This window comes from Calonectris borealis, chromosome 1, assembly GCF_964195595.1.
Source record: "Calonectris borealis chromosome 1, bCalBor7.hap1.2, whole genome shotgun sequence".
In the NCBI taxonomy this organism is placed as follows: Eukaryota; Metazoa; Chordata; class Aves; order Procellariiformes; family Procellariidae; genus Calonectris; species Calonectris borealis.
Window position 1 is genome coordinate 132285600 of NC_134312.1, and position 16223 is coordinate 132301822.

The 16223-nt window shown below is 40.8% G+C and overlaps 1 protein-coding gene across 1 annotated transcript in view; it reads right to left on the reverse strand.

Moving 5' to 3' along the window:
• The window catches only part of PHEX (phosphate regulating endopeptidase X-linked), a 111205-nt gene that overhangs the window by 27010 nt on the left and 67972 nt on the right, over window positions 1–16223 (reverse strand). Inside the window, exons 13-15 of the mRNA XM_075175032.1 lie at window positions 10789–10866; window positions 9050–9153; window positions 1054–1112 (exon numbers count right to left, since the gene is read on the reverse strand). Coding sequence (XP_075031133.1) covers window positions 1054–1112; window positions 9050–9153; window positions 10789–10866 — 241 coding nt within the window. The remainder of the gene's footprint in view (window positions 1–1053; window positions 1113–9049; window positions 9154–10788; window positions 10867–16223) is intronic.

Consider the following 16223-nt stretch of genomic DNA (forward strand, 5'->3'; position numbering starts at 1 on the left):
AAAATTGTAATCGGTAGGAACAGATACCAGCAGACCCAGATTGCCAGTCCTCTGCTGTAACTTCTTCAGTGTGATAAATTCATTTTATGCCTTTCGAAAAACACTTCTCTCTGCAACCAAAAGAGATTCAGGAGAAAAAGGGAGAGTCATTCAGCAATTTTTGACACGCCTGTCCTTGGAAACTGAGACCACAGAGGTTATGGCAGCCGCCTTCCAGACCCTGACAGCACAGAACAAGGCTGATTTAACTTGCAAAGCTAATAAGAGCAAAGAGAAGTGTCAGGGTAAAGGTAACACTGTTGTACACAGAAATGCTGGTATAGACTTTTAAAGCCAGTTAGAAATTTTCTGTGCAAATGGGGATGAACATCCAAATCCATACACATCTTTGAGAAACTCAGCTCTTTTACCTCATATGCTTCCAAACCAGGATTTACGCTCTCTAAAAACAACCAGTAACTAAAATTAGCATAAGACAGGTTGTACTGTACATACAAGATAGTTTCATCAAACTATACAGGTAAGAATTTTAAGTTAACTACAGATACCATTCCTTGTCCTTGAAGGTATTGAAAAAATCCGCTGGACACCACTTAGGTTTTCTGGTTTATATTATAGTCTCCTCTAGACACGTTTATTGCTACATACTTATTAATACTAGAGGACTGAGCTGCTATCACTTAAAGAGTTACTGTATATTTATGGAGGTATGTGTACACACGTTTTTGCTACAGAAAGCAGAAGACAGAAATATTAAGCTGTAATAAAAGTGATTTAAGCTAACATTTGCAATGGACAGAGTACACACACAAGCGGTCACTGCAACTCAGCTGACACAGGATAACTCATTAAGCAACAGTAATTCAAATTTGTGGAAGCCCTTGACTTTCCAGAACTACCCTCTCACTTAAGATGTCTCACAGCTGAATTACCAGGTTTGAGCTTTTGATTTTCAATCACAAACACACAAACTGTACAGATATTATCTGAAGCTTGATACATACATTTCCCAAACTGGCACTTTATAAGGAGGCTCAGAAGTCAGATACTCACTGATCTGGTTGGTAGATGCACTATAAAAAGCATTTACAGTAGTTGGGCTTGTAAACCACCTGTAGCAAGAGCAAAAGAAATCAGCTGTCAGTACACTCACACAACTTTATGAATAGAATGAGCAAAGATAAAAAGTGAACTCATTGGAAGGAAGCAAAAATGTAAAAGACCTAGGATACAGTAAAGTTTAAGTATTTCTCCATTTCAACACTTTACCTACACTTTCTTGAACACTGAAATCTATTGTTTAATGGCTTTATTTTAAGTCCATACAGTCAATGAACGTTCAACAGGAGTTAAGCTTCCTATTACCTAATATGTTCTATTTCTAAGTGACCGTTGTGCTTGTGAGGTCTGCTATGCTGACGAACTGGCGTTCACCCAACAGAGTCTGCAACACTGATAGCAGCTGTAAAAACTCGCTTAGGTGTCTTTCAACCATGTGTGGAGAAACACCCTTTTGAAATTAGAGGAGAGCATTTTGAAATGAGAGAAGTGGCTTCAGACGCTTTGCTGAACAACTACTTGAACAATTAGGATGATGCCAGCAACAGAGGCAGGTGCTTCCTGGAAGCCTAAATTCAAAATAAACAGCTTCACATTCTGTACCCTACACAATGAACATGGTTATCAGTGTGCTCATAAACAAATGGACCTCTTGCAAGGCAAAACAAATTTAAAAAGGAATATTAGCATTTCTTCTCACAGTTAGATTTCTCATACATACTGGAGGGAAACCTAGATTTGAATAGCAAATAGGATTTACGAATTTCCTTAGCCTAAGCTCATCTATATTGACAGTGGTTTCACCCATATGAGTGGCTTCAGCAAGATCCAAATCCCCTCAGATGAAACTCTGAGTTCAGTGAGTCCAAGATTTCACTTTATGATTTTATATGGAAGAACAGAGATAAAAGAAAAGTAATAAAGATGATGACAATTAGCGGTTAATTCCTAATAAATTAGAAGCAACTCTACTAAGTGTCCAACAGGAACATCCTGATGTCTTTAGCAATGCATTACTTGAAAGTTTTGTAAAGCCAAATGAATGCAATGCAATTGCTTTGGAAAATTTCTTTCAAAGGGAAGATATGGGAGTTGCAAAATGAAGAGTAAGACAAAGGAAGATCTATCAGAACATGGAAAATGTGTGATGTCAGTGAAATTCACGTACACAATCTGTGCTTTAAAATAGCACCATCAAATGAATGAGTTATCTGCGGATCCTGACTGTTTTTCTGGCAACTGATGTCCTCACGTAAACCATGCAACAAAAGGGAGAGTTTTAGAATGGCAGCATTCTGTCTTTTATCAATAAATTTATCTGCTTCTCCCATCTTCAAAGCTGAGCAAAGCTGGAAAAACTAACGAATGAAAGCAAAGGGTGATGTTAAATATCTTAACCATCCATCGCATTATAGGCTCTAATTGCCACAGACAGCTCTCCCTGTTTTGTTTACTAGGAGATTCTGAAGGGGAGGAGCAGGGGAAGGTTGTTTTTCTGGTGTGTTTTCTGTTTCCTCTATAATAAAGAGATTAAATGTTAGAGGTAATGTAGTGAGTTAATGGAAAATTGAAAAAGAATGCTTATGGTGAGGGGATAAAGAAAAGATTAGGGGGGTTAATTAACTACATTTCAATTTCATGTTTGTTCACAGCAGCAATCAGCTGAACTGCTTTGAAGGATGCAAGCCAGCCACTTGTGTGGTGGGACCTCTCTCCAGGCTTAGCAGTAGCTCTGGAGGACTCAGTCCCTTTTTTGACAAGGAGAGAACCCATCTGGAAGGGACCCATCTGAAATACTCAACACTTTAGATTTTACTGGAAGTTTGAACAAAGACACATAGCGTTGTGACTTCCACCTCACCCTGTTGGCTTGCTCTACTTACAACGGCCTTTCTATTCTCTCAAACAGCAACTTTTAAGCATGAAAAAGGCTTCTGGGACAACAAATCCTCCGTTTTTGCAAATCCTTCTTAGAGCGAGTGTCTACAGGGCCTCTCATTTCCAGTCACGGCTTCAAGGGCCTGAGACAGATAACAGATACTTCAAAACAGACTAATGTGCTTTGCTCTTCTCCCCATCCTCTTTGCTGCTGCAGCCCCAGGGGCTCACCACAGCTAGTTCAAGATAGGAACCACCACAAGCAGTGATTAAAGAGCTCTTCACTGACAAGCAACGCCTCTCTAACAGTACAAGTTTGCACCCGTTTTTATTGGGTGAGGAGCTAACCAGTGATGCACGTAGTTGTCACCACTGGAGCACCTCACTCTGCCCAAGAGCAACTGCAAATGCTGTTGCCATTTGGTCTGCAGCTACGGAGGGAGGACATCACACCACTGCTGGCCATGCTTTCACATCTATCAACTCATAGACTCTTTGCTCGTAGACTAGCTGCTAAGAATCATCACAAAATCCCCATCCTGAGACTGCTTCTTTCTTCATGATCTACCACTGCAATAACAGAGTCCATCCTGTTTCCTGAGCTTAGTATAAGCCAAAGAGCGATAGCAGCCTCGATTTTCTCACTGTAAAACGGAACTAAGTTCTTTCCAAGTCGCTCTTTCATAACAAGGCCTACAGAATGACCCCATATGAAGTTTGTTATGTTTTTCAGCAGCTAGGAAGAGGAGACTTAGCAGCCATACAGGGAAGAACAAGAGTTCTCTGGTGACAAGCAGAGTATACTGCTGAATTTCATATTTGACGTTTAGACACTCGGCAAGGAGCATATTTACACTCCAGCATTTTGTTGTACCGTTCTGAGCCACTCTCAAAAAGATTTAGGAAGCATTTTCCACAAAAGAGCAGAATAACCAAGACTGCTTCCATTCAGACTTGCAGAACAACTTCACCTCTCGTCTGTCATCCTCTTTCAGTGAGCTCCTTGAAACGACTGAACCTTCAGTGACAGACCTTAACTAATAACACATCAAATTACTATATGAAGGTCTGTAATAAATAGCTGTCGCTGTTAAATTTTAAGGTGAAGCAAATTTAGAAATAGCACGTTCATTCCTGTTTGAAGTCAGGTTGCCTGGGTATTTGCTCTAGGTCTGGTTACAATTTCGGTGCATTTGATCTATTAACAGAAGGAAAGAAAAAAAAACAGGCATAACAAACTCTAAGCTCTTACTAATTACAAACTAACTAAATAAAAAAAAATCTAGAATTGTTTACACTGTTTCCGTTGGCTATTAGCATGTGAAAAAGCTTCAGCTTTGAATGATGTCCTGTAACATTACCTATCAACTACTGCACCAGTCAAAAGCTAATGCTGCAGACTTGACACTTGTAAGTTTGAGATTTCTCTTGTAGAAATAAAATCTGAAACCTGCACTGAGATAGCAAGTGGGGCAGATACACTCTTAGATTTGTGTTTCTTTAGACTAGAATTTTTTCCACGATATCTTCCTTTCTGAGTTAAGAGTATCATATGCTACGTTGCCAGTCATGAAGGGGGGTGACTGGAAACATTGACAATACAGGGAAAAGGTTATTAATTTATTTAATTCTCTGTAAAGCACAAACTGAATTTGCAATTTGTTTTCTCAACTTTTTGAGTTAGAAGAAATCGATCAGGTGGAGCAGAATTTGGTGTTCAATGTCCCAAGTAAGATTTTTTTTAAAAAAAACCATGTAAGTAAAGAAAATGAACTTGCGAATGTATAACGCATTTAAGCTGCTTAGAAGTGAAAGGCCGTACAAAGTTGCTAATGAAGCTGGAATCTGGAAGATCTCTTCCCAAGAAAGGACTATAAAGAAAAACTTCTAAAGGGGAGGAAATCTTCAAGGTGACTTTCAAAAGTGTATTTCCTTTTCTCATTGTTAGTCTGTTTTATACATTTTCCTGTGTAGAAACAGAGGATTAGCCTCCCAGGCCAGGCTGTCATGCGTCTGGGCAAGAAACTGGGATGGCAAGGCTGGGAGGAGCCTCCTGTGCCACATCACTGCTTAAAATAAGGTTCAAAGACCAGGAAAAGGCTCCAGGAGGCTCCTTTCCAGCCTCTCCTCTCCAGGGCAGGTCCACCCACAGGATTTCTGAGCTCTCCAGCAGCATCTCTACAACAGACAACAGCCTGCCCAGTGTCTTTCATGGCTTCTTTTCCCTTTTTGCAGAAGGAGCTTTTGCACTGTCCTTAATGGCATCCAACCCAGCACCTCTCAGAGCTGCCCTCCCCTGTGGTGAACCAAGAGCCAGGGCTTACAAACAATAGTGTGTGGTCAAGGAACTGGAATAGGTTCTGGAGGAGACCCAGGAATCTTCTCAAAGTACACTTCCTCTGTGTCCTTTTATAAGACTACTAGATGCCTAAACCTCAACTGAAAGTTGAGTGAAAAGTGAAGAAAGATTTGGCCAGGTCTAAAAATCTTAGAGGAGATGTCCTGACTTCAAAGAAGAAAGATTAATAATAATGAAGTGGTATGCCCAAAAATTCATCTGATCCTCTGCTATTTGCAAGTATGATATCAGTGTTAATGTGCTGGTTTTGGCTGGGATATAATTAGTTTTCTTCATAGTAGCTAGTATGAGGGTATGTTTTGGATTTGTGCTGGAAAACCAGCACAGTTAAGAAGGATAGATTCAATCACTGTTAAAAAGGTGTGGGTGTGTGCTTATATATACATACACATATACACACACGTGTATGTATATTTGTATGTATGCATGTGTATGGCTCCATGGATGGATAAGCAAACGCCACTAAAACCCTGATTCTCCTTTATCTCTCCCATCCACATGGCCATCACTTAAAATCATAGAATCATTAAGGTTGGAAAAGACCTCTAAGATCATCGAGTCCAACCATCAACCCAACACCACCATGCCCACTACACCATGTCCCGAAGCGCCACATCTACACGTCTTTTAAATACTTCCAGGGATGGTGACTCAACCACTTCCCTGGGCAGCCTGTTCCAAGGCCTGACCACTCTTTCAGTGAAGAAATTTCTCCTAAAGTCCAATCTAAACCTCCCTTGGCGCAACTTGAGGCCATTTCCTCTTGTCCTATCGCTGGTTACTTGGGAGAAGAGACCAACACCCACCTCGCTACAAGCTCCTTTCAGGTAGTTGTAGAGCGCAATAAGGTCTCCCCTCAGCCTCCTCTTCTCCAGACTAAACAGTCCCAGTTCCCTCAGCCGCTCCTCGTAAGAGGATTTCCTCATGCCCTGCCTTTCACCTCCCTCTGCTCTGGTTGTGTCTCACCTGGATTATTATAATTGTCTTCACGCCTGGTTCCCTTCCTCTCGCACTCACCTTTCCCGCCTTGCCTCCTCTATTGAGCCCTCTTGATCAACCTGCGCTGTTTCATGCATCTTGTTCCTCATCTCCTGCCACAAATCCCTTTCGTACATGTGTCTTCAGATACCTGAGCACTTTTTCTCTTTTGAGAGAGCCAGCTGTGAAGATGACAGCCATCTCCCCAGCCAGCTGTTAGGATCACAGCTGGCATCCAAAGCAGGTGTTGAGGACAGCAAGTTGCACTTTCCACAGCTGCAGTGCCCACAGGGGAGCCTGAGACCAGCAGAAAAGGCAGCTCTGGTGCCCTGATGCCTTGTCACAGCTTCTTGGTACCAGCTGGGCCGGCTACGTCCCCCCCATCCATGCCCTGAGCAATGCCTTGCTTGACTTCCTCCATGTTCCTTTTTCCTCTAAGGCAGATAACTGCTAGGGAGGGAGGGAGCAGAACAGAGGACAAAGAATTTTGATAATTACTCCTGCTTTGGGGGATTTTTTTCCCCTCTTTTTAGATTACAAAACTGTTCCATTTCCACTTTGATATCCACATTCCCTCTTGCTTTATCAAACTCCTTTGCCTTGTACCTCCCAGCTCCTCTCTCCCCTGATGGTGTTTCCCTGGTGCTTTGAGTGAACCATCATTTTGGTTTTCCATTTAGTTGACTATGCTGAGGAAAGTGAGTCCAGTTTGAAATAATATTGCTGAGAAATCTGGACTGTATGCTAAATGGGTATAGCATTTTACCTTTTGGGGTTAATATTACTTTACTAGGTGGTAACTTATTTCCTTAAACACTCGTTTTCTCATTTATCTTTATCAGTCCATGACCTGAACCATCTTATAATATCTATCTCTAAATATAAATATTATGCTAAAAGCTACTGAACTAGGGAAAAGAAGAAATGAAGCAAACAGAAACAAAGCTCCAAGGGTAATTCTCTATTAACACAGTGCCAAGCTTCAGTGTAGAGCAAGATCTATAAAATATAAAAGCTTAAGAAAGCAAAAACAGAAAAAGAAAAGAAAGAAAGAAAAAAGAGAAGTGAAAACATCAGAAGATAGTAGTTAAAATGTGGCAATTGCTGATATTATTAAGGCCAGATCTGACATGCTTCAGACTGGTGGGTGGGAGTTATTGGTTTATTATAATAAATTTTTTAAAAAATTACTGGAGGTGCAATGACTCTCTGTGCCTTGGTACCGCTCAGCAGACACAGCAAAAGCGGACAGTGTGACACCACTTTCAGATCCCTTTTCTATTGCCGAGCAGGTGCAGAGGCAGAATAATCTCCCAGCAGAAATTATTACGACTGAGGGCTCAGGTGGGGGTTACCCCCAGCCCCGCAGAAGGCAGAGCATATAGCTGTGCTGACTGAAAATCAAACAGGGATCCCCCAGGCCAGAATGTGCCCCGCAGGATGACAAGAAAAGCAAGACAAAGGTGATGAGGGGGCTGCTGTTAAGCAGTCCTTGAAATAAGACAGTAAAGACAAGCATGAGAAAGTGTTCAATGCTGTAGTAGGCAATCAGGTAAAACCTTCATTTTTTAAGCATACCCATGTGCCAGTTCTCAGATTACAGCCCTTGAGGTGTACAGTCAGGGATTACCTGCCACTTAATTTCCTTACAGGGGCGATTTCCCATCGTGCCAAGAAACTACGTGGTCTGCGTTAGTGCTGCCCCAATGCTGTTCATGAGGATGAGGTTGCTGATCACCATTGCTGTAGAGAGGCAAGTGTTATTTCACTGCTCTCATGGAAACTGTTAGTCTGAAGAGAATATACTGTCATGATCTAGCCCTGGCATCCAGGGCTGCAGGAAAGCCCGTAAAATCATGCCCTGGGATTAACCATTGCCATGTCAGAGAAAGGTGTGACGATAAGGTAAAATTCACAATTACAATTAAGCTATAAAAAACCCCTCGAAAATATGGGGCCAAATTATAACACTCTAACCAGGAATAGCCTGCGCCTGTCCTGCTGACACCCTCTACCTGCCTCACGGACGACACAGAGCCACCCCTGAAACAAGGTATGGTTCAGTTTGAGCAGGAATTTCTGGAGCCCTAAGGAAATATCACCACAGGAGCTAAGCAGCAGCACCAATTTCCAAGTCTCTCTGTAGAAGGAGTCATTTTTAAGTAGCATCATTAGACTAATTAAGTTCTGTTTAGGTTTTAATTTGCATTTTAAGGATTTGATTACCCACCAGTAAGAAAAGAGACTGATTCTCTCATGTATTTTATGACAGTATGTGACACAATCTGCACTCATGTTTACAAACAAATAAAAATAACATATGTAAATTAAATTATGTTTTATTCCATATCATTGCTGTCAACAGCAGGTAAATAACAATGCTGATTGCTATTACTAATAATAACATTATCTCTTACTAGTGGTTCCATTCTTAGAAAATTTATTTCATAAATCCCTGCTGTACCATTCCAAATTCTAACTGTGACCAAGAGACATAATCCATTTTTAATTGAGATTCAATTATCCCTTTTTTCATTAAATTAAGTTTAAGCTGCAAGCACATGACTACTGTGCATCAGAACAGGGATACCTAGAACTTACCAAAAAGAAAATCCACAGGAGTTTCTGAATAACTGGGGGGTTTGCCCATAGGCTTTTTGTATCATAATATATTGCTTTGTATATAATTCTATTAAAACATAAATTGTATAAATTAAATAATATAAATTAAAATATTGTTAGAACATTATGTAAATTTGCCTTTTGTCTACTCACTCTGTTTTTGGAACTTCTTTTCTAAGCCAGTAGAAATCAGATTGGGCTGCATATTTGCGAGTTTGCAACACATTGCCAAAATAGTCACTTTCTGTAAACTTCAGCTGTACAGATAAAGCACAGACATTTTTAAAGCATGTCCAAGGAAACAAAAGCTGACATAAAACAATCAGAACTTTTATTTTAAACAAGATAATCACCTAATTTTTTAGCCATTATCAAAGCAAGTAAAATTTTCACACTTGGTAGGAAGAATAAGTATTTTGTGAGCTTAGTTAAAAAACAGTGGCTGAACAGATCTGCACAAGGGACTGGAACATTGGAAAAGCTCTTCCCTGAGCAGAACACAGCTGAGGAAATCAGAAGTACCCAACAATGAATTGCAGACTGTGTGTTTCTAAGGCTATTATCCAGGCAGCCTTTTTTCCATAAGGAGTAGGTCTACTTTTATTTTTTAAAGTACATTTTAAAACCACTTTCAAAAATGTAACAAAGCCCCTTTTTTCAGTTTGTTTTGCATTTCTTACAAATAGTTTGTACTCTGTGCCCTCCAAGGGTTCTGCCACTGCTTTCTTACTGTTTCTCACATTAAATGCTTAGAGACATAGGGCTCCATGCTTCCATAAGCCTCCAAATTTAATAGCGAGCCAACTTCCCCCCAACTAACCATGCAAGAAAAAAGGATGTTAATCTTTTACAAATCCAGCTGATATCCCTGTCACCAGTTTCAAGCAATCTTACGACTTGTGACGAAGTTATACTTCAATTTCAACTATGGTTTTGCAACCGTGATTAACAAGTGTTTTTCGCTAGACATTACCACTTACCTGAGCAAATAATTCCATATGTTGAGTTGTAATTTGGTCACATCCTCCATCTCACTACACTTCCTTCACAGCACCGTCTCACCCTACTCTTTCCAGGAACAAGGACTAGGCTTGTAGAGTTAGTTCTTCAAAGTCTTCTCAATAAATTATACCTCTTTTTAGTGTTCTTTTACGTTCTCTGGCAAATATGACTATCACCCTTGTATTTTACTAGTTCAGGATTGAATTTGTGATTCTGCTTTGCCTGTGACTTTCAGTAATACAATTCATCACATGCATGCCACAGTTACCCCTTTGGAAAATGGTAAAATATATTATCTTCATCATCTGCCTTCCTGCCTTAGTTAGGCTGAACAGGTACTAGGTCAGGTAGCAGTCCCCCCGCACAGTATCCTTGTCCAGCAGCCAGCACAGTAGGCATATACATTGGTTAGGACCTTTAGGCATGATTATAACCCACAAGCATAAATAAATTCATAGTCTGGAGAGGTGAGGAGAGCCTATATAGGGCACCATAAATTGTGATATTCTGAGGAAAAATGCATTCGTATTTTTGAAGACCGTTACTTTGAGAAGAAATGATTTTTTTGTTTTGTTTCATTTTTATAACTAAATGTAAAATTTATGCCAGTGTATGTTTCACCTTAAAAATGCTTAATAGCAGGAAGGTTCTTTGTACCTAGGCCCATTTTAGTCCCAGCAGGCCTCGTGGTCATCTCACTGAGACACACCGGCGTTGACAATTTAGACATGAGAGCTAGCATACTTAATTCAATGTCTAAAAATAATGAGGCAAGCAGAACTCCAGATGCGTGCGAAACAAAAGAAGAGCTTTGATTTTAGACAGGAGCAAAAAAGAGCAAAGATTGGTTGCAATATGTAAAAGAAGAAAGCTGCAAGTCTGGCACTTACTGTTTTGATGTCTTCATTAATATATGTGTCATTCATTATAAACTGAGGGTAGCCCACTTTTGCCATAACGGCTTTTGCCTTTGAAAAAGAAAAAAAAAGAAAAAAAAAAGTGTTGGCAGATATAACCATTTCTCAGCATATGACTTCTTTTTCCCATTCTATTTCCACTTTTTATTATTATGCTTCCCTGAAGGCATGCTAATTTAACTTCAAACCAACTTGCCTACAAGGTAAAGTCGCTGCCGCAGATGAGCTTTGCATCACAACGTGGAGGGTCCAGGTTCTGTTGTCGGATTGTCACAGTGGGTCTGTTGTCACCTGCAGAGCTTTTGCAGACTTACAGCAATGTGTTTGAGTGCAAAATCTTAACAGCTGATTCTCCCTACCAGTTTTTTTGTTAATCAGATGGTCAAATGCCTGTTTTTACAATGTTTTCCAAAAGACGGCAGGAAATGGCCCCATTTTGCTATGGCGCAGTAGCTGGTACTGTTAAAACAGATTTGATACACAGCTACAGATGAACCTGGATCCCAGCAAGTGCAGACTGGCGTATTTGTACTGAGAGTCACTTCCATTTACACCTGAGGATGGGTGCACACTTTTCTGAAGGACACTGTACTTTCTTAAAACCACATGGCTAACCTTTGTTTCGTTCTCCACTTTCATCCCTCTACTTTGCAGTCTTTGCCCTTTCCCTAACATCAGTAAAGGTGTCAAAATAAGACACTTCACTTTTCATTAATTTTGGGTTTTTTTCCTCTTTCAGTCATGACTTGGTCCCAGTGCTTATACACAATCTGTGTAAACACTCTGCTGTGAAGTGATAGCAGCTGTAGATGAGTATTCCCATTTTGTAAATCGTGGCATAAGTATATAAATAGCCTTAGTAATGTCCTCACAAAAACACCAGCAGGCCACCCTGCCACCCAGAATCTCTGTGGAAACAATGCCTTTCCAGAAGAGAAGCAGAAGGATACAAAAGGATAAGGTGACATATCAAGAAGTGAAATATGACAAGTCCATAGAATAAATTAAAGCCATGATGGACTAGGGTAGCACAAAGCTTTCACTTTGTATGTTTTCAGGATGCTGAATGTAATTTCTCCTTAAGTCTTTGGAATTCCCCCCACCGCTCAAAAAACGCTCTTCTGGAAATTTATTCTTCAAACTCAAATGTCTAAACCCAAATGAATATTACAAGATATGACATGCAATAAATGGATTAGTCCTTAACCACCCGCATCCATACCAACCCTGCATTCTGCTCTCTGAGAGCAGAGCCTGGACCTCTCTGGGGGCCCGCCAACTTCTACTTCCCTCTTGCTGCACAGGGTGGCTGTTCAGGGGAAGATTCCCCTTCCTCTGCAATGAAATCCTTGCCCCCTTCTTGCCCTTCACAGTGTCTCAATACACCAGGGCCTCCTATGACAGCAAGAATTAGAAACGTCTGTTCCATAACCTTAAGAAGAAAGCTGATGGAGAACTGCCTCCATTTAACCAAAATTATTCTGTTTCCTCTTTTGTTTTTCAAGAAGAAAGGCCTCTTTGCTTCTTCAAACTCCTTCAATTTCTCAATCTCATTTCCAACCCAGTCATAATCCTCCATTTGTGACATCACAATTAATTGCGGTTGAGATAATTAAGATGTCACAAACAGAAGATTGTAACTTCAGGTAGGAAATTAGCAGCAGGAGCAGATGAACTCTTAAGCAAGAAAGATCCCATTGTCATGCAAATATCCCTAGTGATAAAAAAAACAATGGAAGACAAATGCTGAACAGGAAATACGAAATGAGCCAAATTAACCCTCAACAGAATGTTTTCTCATTTTTCCAGAAGGTAGAGCAGCCTTTCAAGGTATTTTAAATGCCTGGGGGAGGATAAAAAGGGCGGGGAGGAGGAGGAGGGGCACAATTAATCTGCAAGTTTGTATATAATCAAAAGCGTCTATTTTTTTTCCTGGTGGTGTTGTCAGGTCCAGCTGACAACTTGGCAAGGAACTGGAAAATTTCCTTTTTCCACTTCAAATGTTTCAATCCTAGTTATTATACTAGTCTTGAGAAAGCAAAATACAAAACTCATCAGTTTTAGTTTTTACTAAGTCGGCTGCTTAAACAAGTTCAGTGAATCTCGAATGTTCTGCATGTGTTCCAGAGTACCCATCTGAATCACTTACAGTAGCCTCTGTGTTGAATCTACTTAATTGAGCCCCTTAGCATTTTAATTAAATAGATTTAATTTAAAAACTAACTTATATGATGAAGAGTAAACCCTTTAAAAACAATTTATAGTGCAACTTGCAAAAAATCAACAGTGGCTTTTAAAGAAAAAGTAAGGATTAACTGTGTCAGTACACTGTCATTTCACCAATGATTTAGCCAGTACGATGTTGATCAAAAATTGTTGATCGTGTTTTGGTATATAAAAGAACAGTTTTGGCTTTGAGCTAAATTATACCCTTTAAAAGCACTCAATTTCTAGACTGCCTTCCAAATAAAAGCAAATAAATTCATGCTTCGCTGGCTGTAAATGCAGAGGATTATGAAGCCAGCCCAGACCTGGCAGTGCTTCTTTGCTGAAAGAAGCAGAGATGGGCCCTGCCCTCAAACTCATAGTGCTAGGTGTCTGGTTGTGACCACAACATGTCTATCTCCACTTCACCGCATGGACATTTTGGGGTCTTTGTGGGATATAGAATCATAGAATAGTTTGGGTTGGAAGGGACCTTTAAAAGTCATCTAGTCCAACCCCCCTGCCATGGGCAGGGACATCTTCAACTAGATAAGGTTGCTCAGAGCCCTGTCCAACCTGACCTTGAATGTTCCCAGGGATGGGGCATCTACCACCTCTCTGGGCAACCTGTTCCAGCGTTTCAGCACCCTCATTGAAACATGTATTTGCCACATCCATCTCGGTCTCTTCTTCCACAGCAGCCCACTAAGAGCAGCAGCTTGGAACTGCCAGGTTTTGGCCCTTTCAGACCCCATTCCTTAACCAAACATCTCCAAGGGTGAGGATGATTCCTCCAGGCTCCTTAATTGCAGGTCTGATATAAGTTGACCTAAATATCATACATAATCTTATAATGTCATAGATAATCATATAATTAATATTTAACATTAATTTTATATTTTAGTGACACTTAAATCCTTTAGTCTTTTCATGGCCCTGCTGCATTAGAAAAGGAAGATCGGAAGAGTTCTCCTAACCAGACTACCTCAGGAGAGCTGGGTTCACTTGTCAGGTCACACATACTCTTGCTTTGTGTCTTTGACAATTGATGTCGTGAGCTTAAGATTATGAGGAAAAAATGGTCAGGCACTACTGAGATATTTTGTTATAAAGCCTATATAAAACCCTAGTAAATAACAGAGTTTGTCTCAAAGAATTTTTTGAAAGTAAACTCAAAAGGTAATGCTGCTCCTAGTACTTTGATGTTTTATCAGTGGCTAAAGCTGTCTCTATGTTGTAAGATAGATAGATAGATAGATATATGGGAAAAATGTTATTTTATTGCCTTTGTTACTTAGAAGTTTTTGCTACAATGTGTGTGGTTTAGAAGTCTGAGCAAGATACGCAGGCAGCTATGTGCACTGTAATGACTAAACTCTAAGGCAGAGCTTACTAGCACCGTGTAAACCTTACTACCACTGTAATTCTGATGCCTTCTTAAATGTTCCACCAGTCATGTAGGATAACAGATTCAGAAAAGTACACACTTTGTTACCACACCACCAAGTTAATTTGTTATTAGAAAACATAGGTACATGCTTAAACACCAAAGCTTCTGGACCATCTAGAATCTGGACACTTAAACACCAATTACAAAGCTTCTGGACCATCTAGAATCACAACATCCTTTAGGAGCCCTTTTGAGAACATCTAGAGCAAGAGCTGATAGAGAGCAAACTGGTACGAGGTTGTCATGTGCAATCCACGTCTCGCTATACAGCTTCTCCCAGAAAAGGAATGTGTCTCAAATTGGTCCTAATGGTATCTATGATGCGGCCAAAAATTTAGAGGTGTGCCATGCTCCCCTGGGATCCTACCAAGCTAGTGGCCCAGGGCGACCTTATCTCCACCGTGTAGCACATACTGGTGTAGGAGAAAGAGAGGAATAAGTTTGCTCGATCTGAAGGATCTCTCTTTTTGAAAGGCTGCCCCCAACATCCTGACTCCAGCCTGGGATGGGTCCTGACCCATACAGCCCATGCGGGCACTTAGGGCACGAAGTGTGGGTGGCAGGCCAGAAGGCTGTGGCACACCAGTAAGTTCCCTGGTGCCGATATAGTGAAGGACCTCGAGGAGGGGACTGTTTCCTATAGCCAAAGCAAAACCCATGAGAGGACATAGGAAGCCCTCTGAAGTCCTTGGGAATCCCTCCAACTGGGATTCCTCCCAGGGGCTTTGCATCAGGTCCAAGCCTGTTCAGCTGAGCCAAGCGCACAGCCCAGTTTATTTACGCAACAGACAAGTTAGAAAGTATTATATTAAGAGCAGGTTTCTAAATTTGCATGTTGGAAGTCTCTTGCTTCCTTGGCTATCTTTTCTGTTCACTTGAGTAATATTTAACAGCAGTTCAAAGACTCCTTATTCATACAGCACCAGAAAGTGGAAAACTCTTCTATGACTGGCTTGCTCTTTGATAATGAAGTCAGTATTTTCCCCTTGATAAGATTAAAAGTATGTTTAAGAGACCAGCCTTCCAGGAGGCATGCAAACACATACAGAGAAAGCAAATGAAATGTGACAAATGTACAGGAACCAACCATGTGGTAATTGCACATGAATCCGCTGTAAACGCACCATGCACAACATTTTATGGTTTAAAGGCTCATTTAATTCCTATCTCTAATTTGCATATTAAATAACCACGTGTACAGGAAGAAAAGGGGCAATGGGGTATTCCCCCCAGCTATTGTTAAGTACTCAGCCTACTGTAGACTGTCAGGTAAATTAAGAAAACTCACCTCCGCAGGCTTCCAATCCTGCCATTGAAAGTGAGAGGCTCTTGCAGGGGGTGACGCAGAACAGCAGCACGCGTTACAGTAAGTCATGATAACTGTTTTCTATCCCAGCAGCCAGAGAGCAGGCTCCGAGGCAGAGAACCCGGAGTGGGACTACTCCCTCTGCCGCTGATTACGCAAGGAAGTTTCCCCACTGACTTCAACACAGTTGGGATTTTATCATCAGTGTGTCTTTCTGTCACGATGAGAGCATTGCAAGTCAGTTTACTACAGAGACAAAATAATAAATGACCTTTCACTCTTGACTTAACAACTTGCCAACGTGGGACCTCACACATGTGTTTCAATGTTACAAAGCATCCCAGTTTCCAGTCTAGTCAAATTCTCACTTGGCAACCAAACTTGGCATGTGAGCCTTCTGAGAGGCTTTTTTGCCCATCAGAGTATGATTTGGATATTTTGTAAGCC